The following is an 18452-nucleotide window of genomic DNA, read 5'->3' on the forward strand; positions in this document are numbered from 1 at the left end:
GCGAAAAGATGACAGGCCGAAAAAGGCACATGGACTAGAGACAGGCTTATGGCTAGCTCCTTTGGAGGGGCCGATATTTCACGGGGTCGTGTCTGAGGGGAGCCAGAACCGCGTCCTGTTTTCCCACCATGTTTGAGGCAGATGAGACACAAGGAGACAAGGACCCTCCAAAGCGGGAGAACCCCCAGCCGCAAGGAAGCAAAAGAGAGAAGAAGGAAAAAAAACAAAGGGGGAGAAAAGGTGTGGCAGCGACGCGATGTTCCCCTGGCTTCTCAGTCCCCGGTTTCCGATTGAACCTCACCTCTGGGCAATTGCAGAATCGTACGACTTTGTCCTGGTCTCTGCTGTGAGCCCTGCGAACCTTGTTCGGCTGGGTCGTGTCGTGTCGTGTGTGTGCGAGTGCGTGTGTGTGTGTGTGTGTGCGTGTGTGTGTGCAGGGCGAGGCACATCCGTCACAAGCGAGGCGCATCCGGATGAGCACTCTAGAATCTAGGAGCCATCCTTTTGCGCAGGGCGAGCAGCCGACAGGTGCGCGGCAATCGGAACAAACGTTCGTACGGATCCGCAGCGTCACATACAATGTTTCTCCGCGGCCGTGACGAACCGGCGCTGCTTTTCGCTGAGACAAGCAGCATGGCAAAGGTTATTATCCCTGCGTGCTTGCGGGGATTGAGATAATTTGCATTGATGGGTGGCGTTGAGCTGTCTGTTTCGATTCGAGCCCTCTGTACAACACACGCCCAAAACCGGCATTTCTGAAGTTACGTAGTATCCAGTATCCAGTATCCAAGCTTCTGACATGGTTGAACTAGTCTCGGTAGACAACTGTTGAACGAAAAATTCTACATAGTGCCGGCAGTCTTCATATCCGTCGCCAGGTATCCCCTGCTCACATTGTGGTTATAAATTTTCACTGCCGATCCCAATCCTCAAGAGCCGGGACCATCGGTACTGCTGACCTTCAATTCAGCTAGTTGATCACTCAACGTTCCGTTCAGCGGCTCAGCCGGCGGGTCCGCACTCGTAAGCCCCTTTCTGATGGCCAAGACGCTGTCAACGATGACAGCATCAATGCCCTGCTTTACTTGCCGCTGTTGGGTTTGTTAGTCTCTGTCGCTATTTTCAGACGCCGCGTGGACGCTTCTAGATTTGTTAAATGGGCAATAAAACTTACCTGGACCATAATTGGATCGTTGTTTTCTACGCCGTAACTGACACAGACCAATCCATTCTCCTTGACAACCCTTACAAGCCGTGGGCTGTTAATCATCGGTTCCGCAGCGGACACGATGCCCAACAAATTCCAGCGGCTGGCGAAGCGAATGGCCTCTTGGAGAGATGATGCTCGAATGTCACAGACATCGCAGCATCCAGCATCGGTGAGGAAGAGGATGGGGATCGACGGCTGTTTGAAACTCAAGCAGAGACAGATGTCAGGGTTGAATGAGCTGAAGATGATGTGACGTTCACCAGCGAGATCGTAGACTTTGGAGAGGACAGTGTCGCAGAACGAATTCAACTCCACAGCATATGTGTCCATCTCGTGCTCCTCGCTCTCCATGAGCATAGGGTACTTCATCTCGATGTTGAAGCCAATGTCCTCGGGGAGCCTGCGGAATAGGTCCTCTAGGGTAGCAAACGGCGCCTGGATAAAGTTGCCTCTTGAGTTGGCTTTGTAGCCCTTGGACTTGAAGTCCCTCGTATGCTTCATGCGCTCCTCCATGTCATCACGTCCACTGCCGGCGTAGCCCATTGATTGCGAGCGCTTTGGCGCGAAGCTGTTACTACGCGCTCGGCTGCCATTCTCGCCACGGGTCGTCGACTTTGGCGTGTCAGAGTGGTTTGGGGTACGGCGTGAGTCGGGGTTAATATGTAGGAACTGTTCCAGGGTCAAGGTGTGAACAGGTGCATCAATTCCAGTCTCGCTGACGAGGAAGTCGTGGTAGATGACTGGAACATGATCCTTTGTCAACTGGACGTCGAATTCCACATATTGGGCGCCCAAGTTGGCAGCCGCAATGAAGGAAGGCAGCGTGTTCTCACCCAACTGAAGAGACCTGTTGGAGGAAACATTCTTTCCAAGGCCACGATGCCCAATGACCATAGTCGACGCCAGCTTCTTCCAGTATGTCTGCCTCGAAGTGACTTCCATGTTGGGGTGAAAAAAGGGCGTGATGACAAGGAAGTTGAAGTTGACTGTTCCGATAACCTCCAGGTTGCTTGACATGATGGGGACAATGACATCAGCCTGGAGATTCATACGGCGAGAACCCAGCGTTGGCTTGACAGATGAGAGGAGGGCCACCCCGCGGCCGATCTTGTTCTTTTCGCTACCAGAGTAGGTCGGCACAATATCGAAAAGCAGCTTCACCTTGCTGACATCTTTTGTGGTAAATACGACAGGCTCTGTAGCAATGTTCTCGTGGACAGGGAGATCAATGATGGTAGGCTCGCCCTGAGCTCCCGATGCTGCGACAACAATGGAGAGCGCAGTATCAAGCTGAGTAGTATGTGCCTCGGCGAGTGGCACACGATCCAAGTTGACAGGTTCAATGTTCTTTCGCATATCCATGGATCCAAGACTGACGAGCACAAGACTTTCATCCGTCAGATATCGATGACCGAAGCTCTTGACGGGCTCGGCCGGTCGAGGAGTACCATTCGCTCCGTTAGAGCGACGTTCGTCAATGGAAGAAAGCGCAGGCTGCAGATTCTCAGGTCTCTTCGCCTCCTCTTCCCCCAGCGGGGTTGCAAGAAGGCGAGCAATCTCCATGTGGCCTCTCAGAGCCGCATGCTCTTTTGCCATCCAACCAGATGAGTCAGGACGAGACACATCCGCGCCTGCATCGACAAGAAGCTGGGCCACGGAGAACTTCCCGTCGACAGCAGCAACGTGTAGGGGTGTCCAGGCATAGGTGTTTTCCGCAACCTCGATGTCTGCCTTTTGGGACTCGGTGCCTTTCAAAATCACCCGAGCACACTCATCGTGACCGAACCGGGCAGCAATGTGAAGAGCAGTCTCGTTAGTTTTGTCCTTCCAGTTGATGTCAACCCCTGCGTCCACGAGCATCTGGACGATGGTACTGTAATTGGACTTGGTGGCAAGAGCAAGGACAGCGCCGGATTTAGAGACGGCCTTTCGAATCTCCGCCTTGGCCTCGCTGCTCCCTTCCCAGTTCTCACCCTTAAGGAGGGCCTGGGTTGTCAGAGGGTGGCCGCCAACAACGCTTAGGTGCAGAGGCGCAAAGCCATCGTTGTCTTGCCACTCAGGGGCGTCAATTCCATCCTTGACGTGGAATTGACCCCATTCCTGCATCTTGGACATGATGATCTGGCACACAATGACGAATCCAAACTGAGCCGCATAGTGGAGCGGCATCCGTCCAAATGAGTCTCGGCTCTGGAGGGAATTGCGTTGCTCCGGGCGGAATTGGTCAAGCAAATAGATGAAGAGTTGAACAACTTCGTCATCTCTGCCCAAGAGCTTGGTCTCATTGATGTTAAGTGCCTTGAGCGGAGTTGACGTTGAGACAGCAGGTTGTAGATGCTTGTTGCTGAACTCTGCACCGGCAGGCACCGGGTATTTCTGAGAGTTTTGGTCTTCCGGCGATGATTTGGTGCGGCCAATGTGAATAACGAGCCGGTGAATGCAGTTTCGGCCATTGATATCATCAGATTCGTCGAGGCTCTTGATGTTTTCGAGAAGGAACGCAATGCATGCCTTCGAACGAGCGGCGATGGAACGCTGAAGAAGGTTCAAGAAGAGAATCTGGGAACCTTCCTCGGCAGCAACGTTGTTTGCATCCAACCCACTCTTGAGCGAGGGAACATCGTCATTGCGTACAGCCTGGTCAAGCAGGTCAAGCAGAGCCTGTGGTAGGTTCAGCATAGCCTTGGTGGACGCCCGCCCCAGAGAGCGCGCCGAATGATCTGACATGGCGTCGTCAAAATTCTGAGCATCAGCGAGGACAGACAACCATTTGTTAATCTCGACAAGCAGTCTGGCGGTGTTAGCCTCTTTGGCAAACGGCTTGGGGTCAACCTTGGTGGAGATGTATCGATGCTGGGTGACTGTGTCAGGGACCTTTTTATCAAGCTTCTTCGTGATCTTGACAAAGCCTCTGCGGTTGATCTCGCCAAACCACTGCAAGTTGCGCAGCTGGCTCCTCAGCTCGAGGAGGGCACCCATGACCTCCTCAACCTCATCCTGATCGAGAGTGGCGACGACATCGGGAGTACGGCCATAGCGGTTGTACAGAAGATTGAGCCGGCGACAGGCGTCGGCGTGTTTCTTGTTGTAGAAGAAGTCGACATCTTCGAGGTTCCGGTCAAGTGCGAAGAAGAATTCTGGATGGGGAGTTAGGGGAGAGGCTCAGCCCCGACGAGAGTCGACAAAGCCGCCCACCTGCAGTATCCACCTTTTCACCATTCCTTGCCTTGAGAGCAGCCGCCTTGACAAGCTTCTTGAGGCCTTTGTAGTTGATGTACGAGGCCGCCCACTCGGGGACCTGATTACGCGGAAGGCTGGACGGTTCTCAGTACACCTAGCGGTCGCGAGACCTGTCCGGAAACCTACTTTCTGCCAAACTTCATGGCGACGACGGTGGCGGAATGCGAGTCGAATGCGAGTCGAATGTGAGTCGGAATAGTGGGGGATCGTGACCCTTGGCGGGGAGGAGAGACGCGATCCAAGCTCAGATGGGCCGCGGCCAATCAACAAGGGGATGATGAAACAAGGGAGAACGATTGCCAATGAGTCTGAGGCGTGAGGTCTCCGAGACTTCCAGAACAATGGTTGAGTAGCAACCGGTAGACTGGAGGTGGAAGAAGCGTTCAAGAGTAGGCGGTTGATTCGATGGGGGACAAGCACAGAGACAAGAGATCCATCGAAGAGCAGGATTCGGTTGATGCGACGGGAGAGAAAGATGTAGATGAGAGAGGCACGCAACGAGTCGGTAAGTGGCCAGCAGCAGACCCAAGTGCAGAATTTTGATGGAGATTATGCGAAATGCCCTGGAAAGTCCGGAAGTCTGGCACTGGGTTGTGAAGCGGCGATGATTTCAATGTGGGGGAGCCAGATCCACTGGCCAGCTGCCTCCACCTGTGAAGCCGCCGGGTCGCTTCCAGGCACTTCAGCGCTGTGGCTCCAGGGGGCGTCGGCTTAGTAGCGCACCAGCGGACCACTTCTCGACGGCCATTGGCGACCGTGGACCCTCCGGGCCTCGTGACTGGCCGGCCCAGGGTCTTGATTTGCATCTACACGACTCTGAGCACATCGTGACCTCCTTTCTACAAGCGCATACCGATATGTCATCCCGTCCGCCAGCCCAAACACAAGTACCTCGGTCGGTTTTTGTCGTCCTCGTGCTCTCTCCATCGAGTCCCACCGTTGTTTGCGGCTCTCGTGCTCCTCTCGCGCTCCTTTCTGCAGACCGCCCATTCGTCAATTGTCCCATGCCTCGTTTGCCGAGAGGTCCACTCGCCAAACCAACAGTTGTCGCCGCTGTCGCCGCTATCGCCATCACCCGGGCTCACCGTCATTGAGCCCCTGTCAGTCCCTGTCAGTCCCCGTCAAAAAGAAGCAGGTGGTGTGGGCGGTTGCAGGGGCGGACAAAGGACGCGGCACATGACATCAGTAGCTACCGGAGTTGGCTGCAATTGCAACCAAGCACTGGAAACACTGGAGCCAGGTACGCTAGAATCAGGGTCTTCTTCGCCCTGTCGATCCACCGGGCTATTTGTCAAGTTCGAATCCTAATGCATATTTTATACAACCAGTTACAACGCCCCTCTGGTATGTACTGGACGACAACCAAAGCTCAACTAACATACATGTGTCGTGTGAAACCTCGCTGTTCTAGTGGGATATCTCTGGTCTCTTACTTTGCGCCTCGCCACAATCCAATCAAGAAGTTCTGCACCAGCTGCAACGGCCGCTCATCTTGGGCCGGCAACCGTGTTGGCAGTCCTCTCGTCGTCGGATTGAACCACCCTGCCCAAATCCCCATCGGGTCGCGGAAGCGCTCACACTCCTTTACTTCTTCATCCTCAAGCTTTCTTCTTTTTCCCCTTTCCTCTTTCGGTTGCCTTGACTGCTTCATCTGCGAGAACGCATCCGCACACTCCTGTTCCAGCTCAATTGAGTGCTGTATCCTACACTCCCCAAGAAAGAAGGCCATCGAGGTACGGAACTCGAGAGAAAAGTACGGGTACAGAAGTTTGCTCTCAACGCCACACGTTTCCCTTTCCACATATCTCAGCTCCCTCAGCATGCTTTCAATTTGTAGCAACCTGCTCCTCGAAGAACTTGCAGCTTGGTCTAGTTCAGACTGGGCTAGTGTGCTGTTTGAGCGATCCGTGTTTAGTGCCGAGGTGCCATCGGCTTCAGCTAAAGCTTTCATGAACTGGCCAAACTTGGTGCTGGGGATGTCCAAGTTAGCTAGTGCTGATTTGGAAACGGTCTGGCCAGACCTGCTGAGGCCGCAAATGTCAACTAGGACGCGAAGTCGGCTGACGAGGTACGCCTTCTCATCTCCTCGACCAAGCATTGAAGGGACGATGTTTTGGCCATGCGTGAAGCCTCGAATGAGGTGTACCGCAGCCCTCCAGTCCAGAGCAAGAATACACTCGTCAAAGAGCCGCCTGATGACGCTTGTGTTTACTGAAACGCTCGCATTCATGCAACTCAAAAAGAATGTTACGGCTTGGTCAAACATCCTGAAATCAAGAAGCCCGTTGAGGATGGCCTCTATCAGGGGTTGGTCCAGAGGAACGTTCTTATTGACCCAATCACCGGCGGTTGTCATGCCCTCGCCGCGCGCCCACTCAGGTGATGCTTCCAGTTGCTCAATGTCTTTTCGGAGCCTCCGTGCAATTTTGGCACCAGTCTGTGTATCGATTCCGGTAATGCAGGCAATCATGCGTAGGAATTCCAAAGCATTACTTGAGTCCTTGTAATGGTTAACAAAGGCAACGAACGTAGATGGCGTCGGATATATGCGGCGTTTGTGAAAATATGAGTTAACCAGGGACTCAGCCAGGGACTTGTGTCCGAGCTTATCAAATCCAACGATTAGAGTGTTGTATGTGTGCATATCCGGTGGGTAGGCAGATACAAGAATGTTGTAACACACTCTGCCCACTATCTCCTTGAGCCCGAGGCTTGGAGAGTTGATAATCTCTCGAAGCTGCCGGTTCAACAAGTATGTGCTTTTTCGTGCTTGGGGCGGATCGATAGAGGCGAACGTAAATGAGTGAGTATGTCTATTAGCCAATGTGTAGGCTTCGGTGACGCTCGGGCAGGGGTGTGAGGATTCGTCCTTGACTTCGGCACGCTTGAGAAGTTGTCGAACTAAGTTCACGACCGTTCTCGAGTCGCGGTGCAATTGTTCCCGGGTTTGCGGTTCTCGTCGATGAATATTGGTATCCAGCTCCTCTTCCTGGATAGCGAGTTCAAGGCGTTCGTAGTCCGTCTGCCTCAGGGCTTGCATTGTCGCAGGATCGGGATTGTGATAGTGCTCGTCATGAAGTCGCGCGAGGAGCTCGGACACGCTCAGGGTAACCGGTTTGTTGATTTCCTTCATGAATGGACGACTTGCGCATACCTCCTTTAAGGAATCCCACAATGCATTCATCTGATCGAGAGTCAATTCGGGCTGGCTGGCGTCGACATTCGCTGCGATCCGTTTCGCCTCCATGGCCCGTACGATCTGCAGTTCGGCCAGCTCACGCCGGGCGTCCTCCAATTGGCTATCCAATTCCCGCCTCTGGTCTTCTTTTCGGATTGCATCGACGACGGCGGCGCTCGCAAACATGGTACTGTAGCATGCAGTGAAAATTTCGGTAAAGGTCGGCTTCCGTGGTCGAGTCGCAGCTGTTGTAACTCGGCGGCCCAGGGTGCTGACGGCGACATCACAAACTCGGCAGCCGCAGCGGTGAGCCTGGCCAGCTCTCGACCAAAGAGATTGCATGGCCGAGTCGCTTCGTTTCTAGGACATCGTTGGGGTGAATTGACGCTGGCGCTGGTGGCCTTCAATCGAGCTGTTTCGCGATATTGAGGCAAGAAATCGCCAGTCGTTGATGGTACGATTATTCTGTCACGTGGTTTTGCCGTTGCGCCACGCTATTCTCACACCCCACTACCCCACCATGCGTCACTTGCAGCACCGCAGCAGTTGGGCATCGGTTGCTTTTCACTCTTGAGATAGCCCTGTCGTGACAAACCTGCCTTGCTCAATCTCAAGTTCTCAACGCACAGTCGTCTTTGATTCAAATGTTCACTCTTGTGCTCAACGCCGAGCTGGCAGGGTACGTTCCAACACTTCACTAGTTGCTGAGGCCCAAATTATGAACTTCATTAACTGAGCATCATCGTAGCGTCACCAACCTGCGGCCAGATGATACCCAGGATGACCCGTTCTGGTACATGTTCAAGGTCCAGTGTACTTCGTGTCGAGAGACACACGCCAACTATGTCGGAGTAAACCGATTTGTACGTCAAGGCGTGATGGTGGTCGCTGGCCGAGCTGACGTTCTTAGGAAACCAACGAGATGAGCGGCAGCCGAGGCGAGGCAAACTTTGTGTGGAAGTGCAAGAATTGCAAGGTTGTTACCCTGGATTCAACAATAATTTTCGCTAATTGGGTGACTACAGAGAGAATCAACGGCCTCCATCAAGGCAGCACCTTTGGCCTATGAGCAGGGGGAGCCACCAAAGTCTCAGAAGATTCTTGAGTTCGATTGCCGAGGCTTGGAGTTTACCGAGTTTAAGGCGGAGGTGCGTGAATTGACTTGGTTCTGGTTTGTTTACTGACACGAGATAGGGTGAATGGCTGGCAGATGGCTTGGATTCTACCACCAAGTTTACTGGAATTGAGTTGGTGGATGGTGAATGGTATGACTATGACGAAAAGGCGGGTGATGAGGTGAGCATCAAGGAAATCAAATGGGAGATTCGCCGAGCGTAGTCAACTAGGATTATCCAATATATTTGACCAGAGATATCCTTTTGAATGTTTCCAGTTGATGTATAATGGTTACAGGGTAGATGTACTCACGATAGGGCTGGCGAGCCACAATCGCATCCAGCCACTCGTGTGGCTCAGGTCCGTGCTCTCAAGATCGAAGCGTCACATCACCAACATCTTTTCTCTCCAGACACAGACCAGGATTCAGAACTCAGACGGAAGAGTGTCACCCATTGAAAGATGGCCCTCGAAGACGTTCCCGGTACGATCGATTATCTCACCAACGCGGCCTACCTCCTCCGTATGACAGCCCCCGAGACTTCAGCCCATCTCCTGAGCCACCGGAACCAACTTCTCGAGGAACATGGAGTTCCCCAATCCGAAACTCAACTTCAGCGCGCATGCGGTGGCTGTGGCATTATCCCCATCACAAATTGGAGAAAGATGACGAAGCCCGAGACTCGCAAGGTTTTGCGAAGGAACACGAAGGGGTCGGCTTCAACCGCCGCCACAGGCTCAAGCTTGGGCTCGACCAAGTCTCCGAAGGCCACCAGCAAAATCAGAACCTTGCACTGCGTCAACTGTCGACGGGATACCAAGATTACGCTTCCGCCCCCAGGACCAGCTGTACGACTCAAGGCCAAAGCCCCGGCCAGGATCAAGAAGCTAGCAGCCCCGGATACGTCTAAGCCAACGGCGAACTCTAGCAGCAAGAAGCGAGCCAAGAACCGCAAAGCCGGATTGCAGGCTCTTCTGTCAGGCCAACAGGCGGCAAACCCGCTGAGCCTTTCCCACTTTATGAAATGAGTCAGAACGAACGATCGTCTACAAGCAGCATCCATTGGGTTGCCTCCGGCCAAGAGTCAATGGAACCATACTGTCATGTGCAGGCCCAGACGCACGAAACTTCTAGCGTCTGCTTCCAGCTGGGCCGCTGCTTCCACAGCCGCCCATGCACGCCCATGCGCCCAGGCCCAGCATGACATAACGCCGTTGCCCCTCCAAAAAATTCGCTGCCCCTCCATCGACTAACCACCAAACGACTCCTCCATTCCACCATCACGACCCGATTGCAAAAATGGCGACCGACGACCTGAGCAAGCAAACTCCGGAGGAATTCTTCCAGACCATCGGTGACAAGGTCAAGAACCTTGCGCCCGTTGTCGATGGCACTGAAGACGAAGATGACGACCACCGAGCCGTCGAAGAGATTGAGTCGCTCTGCATGAACTGCGGCAAGAATGTGAGTCTCTGTGACACCTTGTGTCCTACTGATGCTAATTATGCGCATAGGGCGTCACTCGTCTCCTCCTCACTGCCATCCCCTACTTCCGCGAAATCGTCATCATGTCATTTTCTTGCGAGCACTGCAACGTCCAGAACAACGAGATCCAGGCGGCCGGAACCGTCCAGCCTAAGGGAACCCACTACGAGTTGCGCTTGACTGCCCTCGACGATTTTGCGCGCCAAGTCGTCAAGTCAGATACCGCTACAGTCAAGTTTATCGAGATGGATCTCGAGATCCCAGCTGGTCGTGGCCAGCTGACAAATGTCGAGGGTCTCCTCAGCACCGTCATGGATGACCTTGAGATGGGACAGGAGGCACGCAAGGAGCAGCTTCCCGAGATGTACCCCAAGATTGCCGAGATTATTGCCAAGGGTCGCGCTATGTTGGCTGGTGACTCATTCCCTTTCCGCTTCTACGTCGATGACCCCGCCGGTAACTCGTTCATCGCCCCTGACCTGAAGGACGGCGTCGGCAAGTGGGAGAAGCACGAGTTTGCCCGAACTCGCGAGCAGAACGAGGCCCTTGGTCTCTCTGACTCCGACCCCAGCGCTGCCGCCGGTCTCAACAACCCTGGGTTAACCGCCGAGGGCGACATCATCCCGAACGAGGTTTACAGCTTCCCTGCGACATGCCCTGGCTGCATGCACCCGTGCACTACTCACATGAAGATGGTCGATATTCCCCACTTCAAGCAAGTCGTGCTCATGTCGACTGTTTGCGAGGACTGCGGATACCGCTCCAACGATGTCAAAACTGGTGGCGAGATTCCCGAGCTGGGTGAGAAGATCACCCTTGTCGTCAAGGATAGCACCGACCTCGCTCGAGACATTCTCAAGAGTGAGACCTGCGCTCTCGAGTGCCCCGAGCTCCAGCTTCAGGTCAACCCAGGTACCCTGGGTGGCCGCTTCACCACCGTTGAGGGTCTCCTCACACAGGTTCGCAACGACCTCCACAGCCAGATTTTCGAGTTCGACGGCTCCGGCCAGGGCGGCGACTCCCTCGCCTCCAAGGAGAAATCTCGGTGGGATGAGTTCTTTGCCGGTCTCGACGCCGCCATCGCTGGCGATAAGCCCTTCACGGTCATTCTTACCGACCCCTTCGCTAGCAGCTTCATCCAGCCCCTGGTTGACCCCCCGGCGCCGGACCCCAGCATCCACCGGGAGAGCTACACTCGAACGGATGAGGAGGAAGAGGAGCTGGGTCTCAAGGATATGAAGCTCGAGGGCTATGAGGAGGATCAGAAGAAGGAGGATGAGAAGAAAGCGGCAGAAGCGGCAGAGGCTGCTAAGGAGACTGAAGAGAGGTAGCGGAATGATGTCAGATGTTAGACGTGGCACTGGCTGCTAAGAAGGAGACCAAGACAGGAAGCGGATGATATCAACGTGAAAGAAGTTAGACGCGGCAATGAATAAAACCATGGCATGATATTAATAAAAGTTTATCCAAAGCCTAACTGCGTCTGTTCCTAACGTTCCTCACCCAAACCCAGCAGCACACGTTGTGGGGTAGGGCTTTACAACCTCGCGTTAGTTTTCTATGCTCTAGATACTGGACTACTTTCCTTTGGAGAGAATCACCGATCACGTCTAAGAAAGCATATGGACTCGGTCTTGTCTTTCCATCTTGGTAGCATACTCTATGTAGGTTGCACATCTGAGTTGGTTCCGACCTTAAGTCGGACGGACCATCAAAGATACAGAGTCCGGTACCATTGCCCGACCCCGGAAGGTCAAGGATTTACACTGGAGATGGGCCACCCATCGCATTCAAGTTTTAACCATTCAAATCCCCGTTTCTTCTCCCAAGGTCTACAATCTAAATCTGCACTAAATTTGGCCTGTTAAAAGTGCAAGCGGGCGTGGGGGGGGGGGGGGGGGAATCTCGCATGAGAGGGCAGCAGGCGTGGATTTGGATGCGAAACTAATAGTTGCAGCAGTAGAACTCACTTCGCTAGCTGAATGGAATGGATTTTCTTGGTGTAATCTGACAGTTATCCATCCATAGAACATCAAGTCGATCTTTGCACGCCATTAGCACATCTACAGACACTCTGGCCATTTCCTATAACTCGATTGGTGCTACGATTTCGACGTGCATGCCTGCAAATCTCCGGTTGGACCACGAATGCACCCAAACCACCATGGTCCACATGAGGGACTCATATTCCACCTCAGAAATCAGATTCATCTCGTGTAAGTAAACTGAGATATTAAAGCGTTTTCCTGAGACGGATGAAGCCATGTGATCACTACGGAACATTGACCTTCTCTATCTTAGACTGGTGCACCACTCTGCTCACCTCCCATTGATTCGAGCTGTTCGCACATTTCAGTCGCGTCCATCGTGCTCATCGCGTCCATCGTGCTCATCGCGTCCATCGTGCTCATCGCGTCCATCGCGTCCATCGCGTCCACCGTGTCAGCCCCGTGATTGCGATTTGGAAAGATGGCTTTTAGAACAGCTGCCAGCATCTGGGAGTGACAGTTGCCAACGGTCAGCCCGCCCCCATTACCGGTCATAAACAGGTGCCAGACTTGGCTAATCGAGGTTTCCTTTAATTGAATCGACCAGTTCCTGTGTCAAAATCGTTCACTGGTCATTCATCCGCCCTACCACTCCACTGCAGCAGCCCCGACATCGAAGTGACTTGACAGCAGTTACGATTACCCAGTGCATCTTTATATATTACAAACATGTCTCTGTTCAAGTACTTCAAAGTTGTCCCCAAGAATGAGCCTGCTGCACCCGCTGCACCCGCTACTGTGAAGAATGTCGCCACGCCCGTGGTGGTGAAAGATGAAAGTGACGATGACGAGTTCGACCTGGACGAATTCGACATGGCCGATATCATGCAACTGCCTGGCATGGGAGATGATACTGCACCGAATGGAGAAGGCAGTGACGACAATGATGATGATGATGATGATGAGATGAAAGGCGAGAATCAGGGGATGCTCTACCTTGATGGAGACGATGGCAACATGGATGCCATCGACAGGGGTGAGTACATTGCCCGAAAGGTCAAGCTAACAGCTGAGGCACTTGGAATTGAGACCAGTGCCATTACTTACAAGGACCTTCTGTTCTCCCTCATGGAGAACTCACCACTGAAGGTCAAAGTGGGAAATTTTCTGGACGCCGAGGTGCCAGAACCCGAACATTCCCTGGTTCCGATCGACGCTTTTGCACAGAAGAAGGACCGCACTGAGTGGGATACACACTCATTGGCCATCGACGAGATGTGGGAGAAGTTTCAGAAAAAGGTGGAACAAATTGGCGAAGGGTCCGTCAACATCCCTGCCATGGCCAAGCCCTCAGGGCCACTCAACGCCAGGATGACCTTTGTCTGGCACTACCCCACCCAGAACTCCACCAATACGGAGTACTCTTTCACAATGGACCCAGGAAGTTGTACTCTGGGGCTCCAAAGGGTTGTAGAGAATCTGTTCCTTTACTTTTTCGAGGCTAATGGTCCAATAGGTCAAGATAGGCCTCCCAGACGATGTCCGCACCCAGGACTTGATCCCATTCCGGGTCACATACAAGCACAGAGAAGGCCCACCCAATTGGGACCAACTATTCAAGAACTGGCCAAAACTTCGAGAGGCCCGTCTTGAATTCAATAGCGACCTGGCGCTACAGAACCGGATCGTCGTGACAGCAGGAAAGGAGGCATTCGAGTCTCTCCAGTACGCTGTTGGCACTCGGAACTTCAAGATGGAGAAAGTACCCATCAAGGTTGACTTCACCATGTACGGCAAAGAGCCTGGTCTGTACGTGGCCACATCACGTCAAACTGGTGCAGTGAAGCTTGTGATCTTCAGCGCCTACCACGGCGAGTACATGTTCCGCGCCAAGCAGATTCAACGCGGAGCCATGCAGGATCTTCTCTGGAACGTCGCTTGTGAAGTCGCTGGGGTCCATATTCGAAACCCAACGTACTTCTTGTTCCGCATACGCCGGAACCGAGGAAACTGCCCCGACGACGAAAGGTGCAGACGAGGCCAGATATCGAACCTCGAGATCTTGATCAACCTCAAAGCGGAGATCAAGAACGGGCTTCGGACATCCATCTCTCGCCTGGAGGTAGAGGATCTTTTTTTCGATTTGCTTGCAGTACAGCCCCAACTGGCCACCGAGATGGATGAGGCTGAGGCTAAGGGTTTCAGCGTCCTCTCTCCACTCACGAAGTTCTACTACGATAGCGGGGAAGCAGGAAGAGCCAAAAAGCGTGCCGAGAAACACAGGATTGCATTTCCAGATGAGGATCCTGATGCGTACCAGCCAAACGCCAAGCGGAGTAAGCGACCAGCTGTGCTAAAGAATTCTATCAACAATGGCGGATTCTACACAAAGAAGACGGAGAACTGGAAGCGAAGCGAGGCTGGGAATCGAGCTGCGGCCGGCCAGAAAAAGGGACAAGAGACAACCGGCGCCCGGATGAATCTCAAGTATGAGGCATTCATCAACTCAAACTAGGTTCGTCGTCTCGAGGCTGGACGCAAAATTCCTGGAGCCCTCACGGAGAAGGAGAAGTTGGCCCTCCCAAGGCTCAAGAAGGTCAAGGAGCATTTCGCGAACGAGGCTGGACACCAAAACCGCAGCCAACTAAGCAACTGGCTCGGCAACTATGCAGTGTGGTACGATAGCGTCAAGTATCCAGGAGGTGTTCGATACCTTCCTGAACACGGTCCGGACCCTTACCACACTGCGGGGATTGACCATCCCGCAATAACCATTCTTGATGTCTCAATAGCCAACAAAGAGGTCAAAACTCGGTTGGCTGGGCCACTAACAGTCCCGAACATCCCCAAACCGACCGACGAGCCTGCGACGAAAGAGCCACCTCGGCAGACCGGCACCATCATGAATTGGGCCAAAACGGCCACTAATAACCATTCTTAGGAGTTTTGATATAGGAGTTATGATATAGAAGTTATCGGTGTTATGCCTACATCTTCATCAACGGGGCTAAGGGAGTACTTACGATTTTTGGGGGGGTTTTCATACACTGGACTTGACATTTTGACTGCGCTGGATTGGGATGGCGCTTTCAGGCTTTTGCCTTGATCTTATACCACGCTACAATGGGATTTTAGGCGTCTTCAGGCTCTGTCCTGGCATTTGTTTTCTTTGCGGCCCGGTGCTGGGGCAAAGCAGACACCCGGTCCTGGGGTAAAGCAGACACCCGTCCTGGGGTACTAATACGGGGCCCCTTCGGGGTCAGGTAGCGATATATAGGACCCGTCCCGGGGTGAAACGGGGGCCCTTCGGGGTCGGGCGACGAAGTCGGACTCTGCACCTCCCCGTGGTGTTGCCTGGAAATCCGACCTAGGTCGGAGCCAACGCAGAGACGCAACCCAGATAGGAAGTCATTAGATATCGAGGGAAGGAAAGCCGGAGTTCTTGTGCGTATCTGAACGTCCTCGTTGTCCATTGATGTGTGGTGTTCTGTTGGGCTGTGATGGGATAAGAATTACAATCCAGGCGTGCAGTGGGAAACTGTGCTTAATGTATCCATTGAATTTTCTACCTAAGGTAGTGTTACAGATTCACTGACTTGATGATGTTTTTTTCGTTTAGTTAGTTTCTCACAAGTGTAGTTAAACACAAGATCATGCATCCATGCTATCAACCGTTCAAAATGCATGCCATGTCCGACCAGCTTTTTCGCACACGCTCGCCTAGCCTTGCCGCCAACACTTCGGCTCCGTGTGCACTGTAGATAACCAGTTTCATCCATTCGCGGCACTGATACGGACGGAGCCTTCCCGGCATCCGAGGCGTTAATGGAGTGCATTTGCTGGGTGGTTGCGACCAAGTTGGCAACGGCGGAGACGCCTTTCTCCTTTTGGAATAGCACAGGTATGTGTGTATTTTCATTGGATTGGCCAGAGTCATGAGCCTGTTGCACAGTCGCAGCCTCAATGCACAAGTTCGAAAAGAATCAGCCAGGAGTTCAGTAAACTCGTAAAACAATTGAAAAATAAATATACAAGCTTGGAATAGCAATTTGAAAGCAAAAATAAAAAAGAATCTGGCAGAACTGGGGTTCGAACCCAGGCGGTTTCCCACTGCGGGTTTGGTTTCGAATTGATAACCTAAACACAGCGCCTTAACCACTCGGCCATTCTACCTTATTGTGATAATTCGTTGGGTCATTTGCACTCAAGGAAGTAGTGTCAAAGCTGGATGCACTACGCAGCCCCATGGCGGGGCCTGACAAGGCTTCACAGCCTCGCATCAGTTTTCCATCTCACAACTTCAACACGGAACACCAGCATCACGGCATGGTTGCCTGATCTTCTCGCGGCTTGCGCACCGATCCGACACCATGGCCTTCGACGACGACGACACTCCTAATGCGCCGGCCTCCGCCACCAGCACTGCTGCGCCCGAGGATGCTGACGAAGATACCCCCGACTACAAGCTCTTCTTGTCCATGTTCGATAAATCCGGTGTTTCGAGCAAGGCAATTCGCAAGGGCGAGAAGGATTTCGAGTCGCACGGAACCCGGGCGCAGGACAATCTTCTGGAGGCGAGCCGTAATGTCATGGACAATGTGCTGAGCTACACAAGAATACACCGAGAGGATGCTTGGGTACGAGGCTGGTGCTTCCCCGACTGGTGGGCAGACCTTGAACAGGCTGGAGAAGAAGAAGGGCTGTGGCTACGAGACAGAGTTGTCGCGATGGAGCACGAGCGAGGAAACTGGCAAAAGGACATCGGGCGCGCGGTACCAGGCAAGCTCGAGCGAGCTGGTGCTGGGCGGCTTTGGCTACTGCCAGAGGAAGCCATCTACCTGGTCGAGCGCGGGACCCTCGACCTGTGGTGGCCCAACCGACAACTGGAAGAACTGCTTCCCAAGGCTGAGGCTGCGGACGAGGCTGGACTCGACCTAGGGCCGGACGACTACGATGCCGGACTACCGCTAAGTCTCGAGGCAGCCTATTCTCTCTTCGTCGGCTACGATGGCGAGAGGGGAAAGATCTCACTACCCAAGTATCATGTCTTCTCGCATCTGAAACGAGCAGGCTTCCACGTCCTACGTGCACCTCCACAACCCCAATCAACATCACCTCCGCCCCCCACCAAGACACTATGTGAGTGGCTGTTTTCCTTCGTCAGCCAGGACGCGCGTCCAAGGCAGCAACCATTTGGGCGCCTTGTCCAGCCAGGACTTTATCGTGCCTATCGGCCCATCTATCAAAAGTTGGCGATTCTCCCCCGCCACAAACCGCTGCCTACACCGGCAGAAGTGCATACTCCGGAAGAGCCTTTCCGCATATTCTTTCACGTGTGGAAGACGGGTGGTGCTCCATTCTCCAAGAAGAGCCCCCCACCACCCGATTTCCGCATTGCAGTTGTTGATGCGGGCGACTCATGCGTACCGTCGCTTGAGCAAATCGAGGCGCTCCTAGAGTCAACACCTTACGACCCCCCAATTAAACCGGCGTGGCAAGGGCCAGGCCGTATGTACCAACGCCTCAAGCATGGACATCGAAACGTGCTCGTGGCAATCGTGGACCGCGGTCTTGTCAACTTTATGAGGTTTGGAGAAGGCGCCTTCGGAGAAGAGAGACTGTTTGAACGGTTTGATAACCGGGGCGGTCCTAGGGGAGGCAAGAAAGGCGGCCGCGGAGGAGGAAGAGGACGAGGTCGGGGCCGAGGTGGTCGAGGCGGTCGAGGACGTGGTGGATAATGTATCAAATAAAGAAGACATGAGGAAAACACGACTTACGACAATTTACGAATGGGCGAGTCATACGATCTACCTAGACTGACGTGTTCGAGTTGATGTGATCGAGTTGATGTGATCGTTACAGTTGGCCTTCATCCTTCCTTCATCCTTCAACCGCAGCAGCCAATGCATGCATGCACTATTTGTTTCGCGTAATCCTTGACTCCTAAATTAGAAGCTGCGAGGACCAACACGGGTTTCGACGAAATGGGTAGCCACGGACTCGGAAGTTGTGATCCAGCCAAAAGGTTCTCGTCCTCCACTCCAGGAAAAGGACAACTGGCCTTGAGAAACAAATACATTAACCATTCAAGGTTACAGGGAACATGCAGGCCATTTCATTTGTGGTTCGCTTGCCTACCTAGATCCAAGACCTGCTTTTCACACGCATGTGCCGTGCATAGCCAACAAGTGAGGACCGCGTCCAACCACTTGCAACTAAGTGCGACCCTGCCGA

The 18452-nt window shown here is 53.4% G+C and overlaps 8 protein-coding genes and 1 non-coding gene across 9 annotated transcripts; 5 read left to right on the forward strand and 4 right to left on the reverse strand.

The window, feature by feature from the left end:
- Nucleotides 1-651: 651 nt before the first annotated feature.
- Nucleotides 652-4599, reverse strand: BGZ61DRAFT_448833 (Glycerophosphoryl diester phosphodiesterase family-domain-containing protein). Its single transcript, XM_046245523.1, has 4 exons — nucleotides 4577-4599; nucleotides 4406-4524; nucleotides 1175-4347; nucleotides 652-1091 (listed from the first exon to the last, which is right to left on the reverse strand). Exons 1-4 carry the CDS (start codon nucleotides 4591-4593, stop codon nucleotides 930-932), a joined length of 3471 nt encoding a protein of 1156 aa, XP_046105979.1. The 5' UTR covers nucleotides 4594-4599; the 3' UTR covers nucleotides 652-929.
- A 1120-nt stretch (nucleotides 4600-5719) lies between these two features.
- On the reverse strand, nucleotides 5720-8069 carry BGZ61DRAFT_448838 (uncharacterized protein). Its single transcript, XM_046245524.1, has one exon. The coding sequence runs from the start codon at nucleotides 7968-7970 to the stop codon at nucleotides 5880-5882; it is 2091 nt and encodes a 696-aa protein (XP_046105980.1). The 5' UTR covers nucleotides 7971-8069; the 3' UTR covers nucleotides 5720-5879.
- Nucleotides 8070-8173: 104 nt separating this feature from the next.
- BGZ61DRAFT_448841 (uncharacterized protein) lies at nucleotides 8174-9080 on the forward strand. The gene is made up of 5 exons (XM_046245525.1): nucleotides 8174-8307; nucleotides 8377-8491; nucleotides 8539-8604; nucleotides 8654-8776; nucleotides 8823-9080. The coding sequence occupies exons 1-5, from the start codon at nucleotides 8273-8275 to the stop codon at nucleotides 8964-8966; spliced, it is 483 nt and encodes a 160-aa protein (XP_046105981.1). The 5' UTR covers nucleotides 8174-8272; the 3' UTR covers nucleotides 8967-9080.
- Nucleotides 9081-9206: 126 nt separating this feature from the next.
- BGZ61DRAFT_530961 (uncharacterized protein) lies at nucleotides 9207-9998 on the forward strand (the record flags this gene model as incomplete). The annotated part of the gene is made up of 2 exons (XM_046253642.1): nucleotides 9207-9721; nucleotides 9779-9998. 2 exons carry the CDS (start codon nucleotides 9207-9209, stop codon nucleotides 9996-9998), a joined length of 735 nt encoding a protein of 244 aa, XP_046105982.1.
- Nucleotides 9999-10044: 46 nt separating this feature from the next.
- Nucleotides 10045-11561, forward strand: BGZ61DRAFT_348687 (ZPR1 zinc-finger domain-containing protein; the record flags this gene model as incomplete). The annotated part of the gene is made up of 2 exons (XM_046240085.1): nucleotides 10045-10209; nucleotides 10260-11561. The coding sequence occupies 2 exons, from the start codon at nucleotides 10045-10047 to the stop codon at nucleotides 11559-11561; spliced, it is 1467 nt and encodes a 488-aa protein (XP_046105983.1).
- A 2097-nt stretch (nucleotides 11562-13658) lies between these two features.
- BGZ61DRAFT_209750 (uncharacterized protein) lies at nucleotides 13659-14844 on the forward strand. Its single transcript, XM_046237999.1, has 2 exons — nucleotides 13659-13685; nucleotides 13735-14844. The coding sequence occupies exon 2, from the start codon at nucleotides 13972-13974 to the stop codon at nucleotides 14731-14733; it is 762 nt and encodes a 253-aa protein (XP_046105984.1). The 5' UTR covers nucleotides 13659-13685; nucleotides 13735-13971; the 3' UTR covers nucleotides 14734-14844.
- Nucleotides 14845-15236: 392 nt separating this feature from the next.
- Nucleotides 15237-15826, reverse strand: BGZ61DRAFT_209752 (uncharacterized protein). The gene has a single exon (XM_046238000.1). The coding sequence runs from the start codon at nucleotides 15689-15691 to the stop codon at nucleotides 15350-15352; it is 342 nt and encodes a 113-aa protein (XP_046105985.1). The 5' UTR covers nucleotides 15692-15826; the 3' UTR covers nucleotides 15237-15349.
- A 466-nt stretch (nucleotides 15827-16292) lies between these two features.
- On the reverse strand, nucleotides 16293-16391 carry BGZ61DRAFT_t102. The gene has a single exon. It is a non-coding gene; the product is annotated as a tRNA-Leu (tRNA).
- Nucleotides 16392-16511: 120 nt separating this feature from the next.
- BGZ61DRAFT_448847 (uncharacterized protein) lies at nucleotides 16512-18041 on the forward strand. The gene has a single exon (XM_046245526.1). The coding sequence runs from the start codon at nucleotides 16589-16591 to the stop codon at nucleotides 17954-17956; it is 1368 nt and encodes a 455-aa protein (XP_046105986.1). The 5' UTR covers nucleotides 16512-16588; the 3' UTR covers nucleotides 17957-18041.
- Nucleotides 18042-18452: the final 411 nt, after the last annotated feature.

The sequence above is a fragment of the Ilyonectria robusta genome (assembly GCF_021365365.1).
Source record: "Ilyonectria robusta strain PMI_751 chromosome Unknown BGZ61scaffold_7, whole genome shotgun sequence".
Lineage (NCBI taxonomy): Eukaryota > Fungi > Ascomycota > Sordariomycetes > Hypocreales > Nectriaceae > Ilyonectria > Ilyonectria robusta.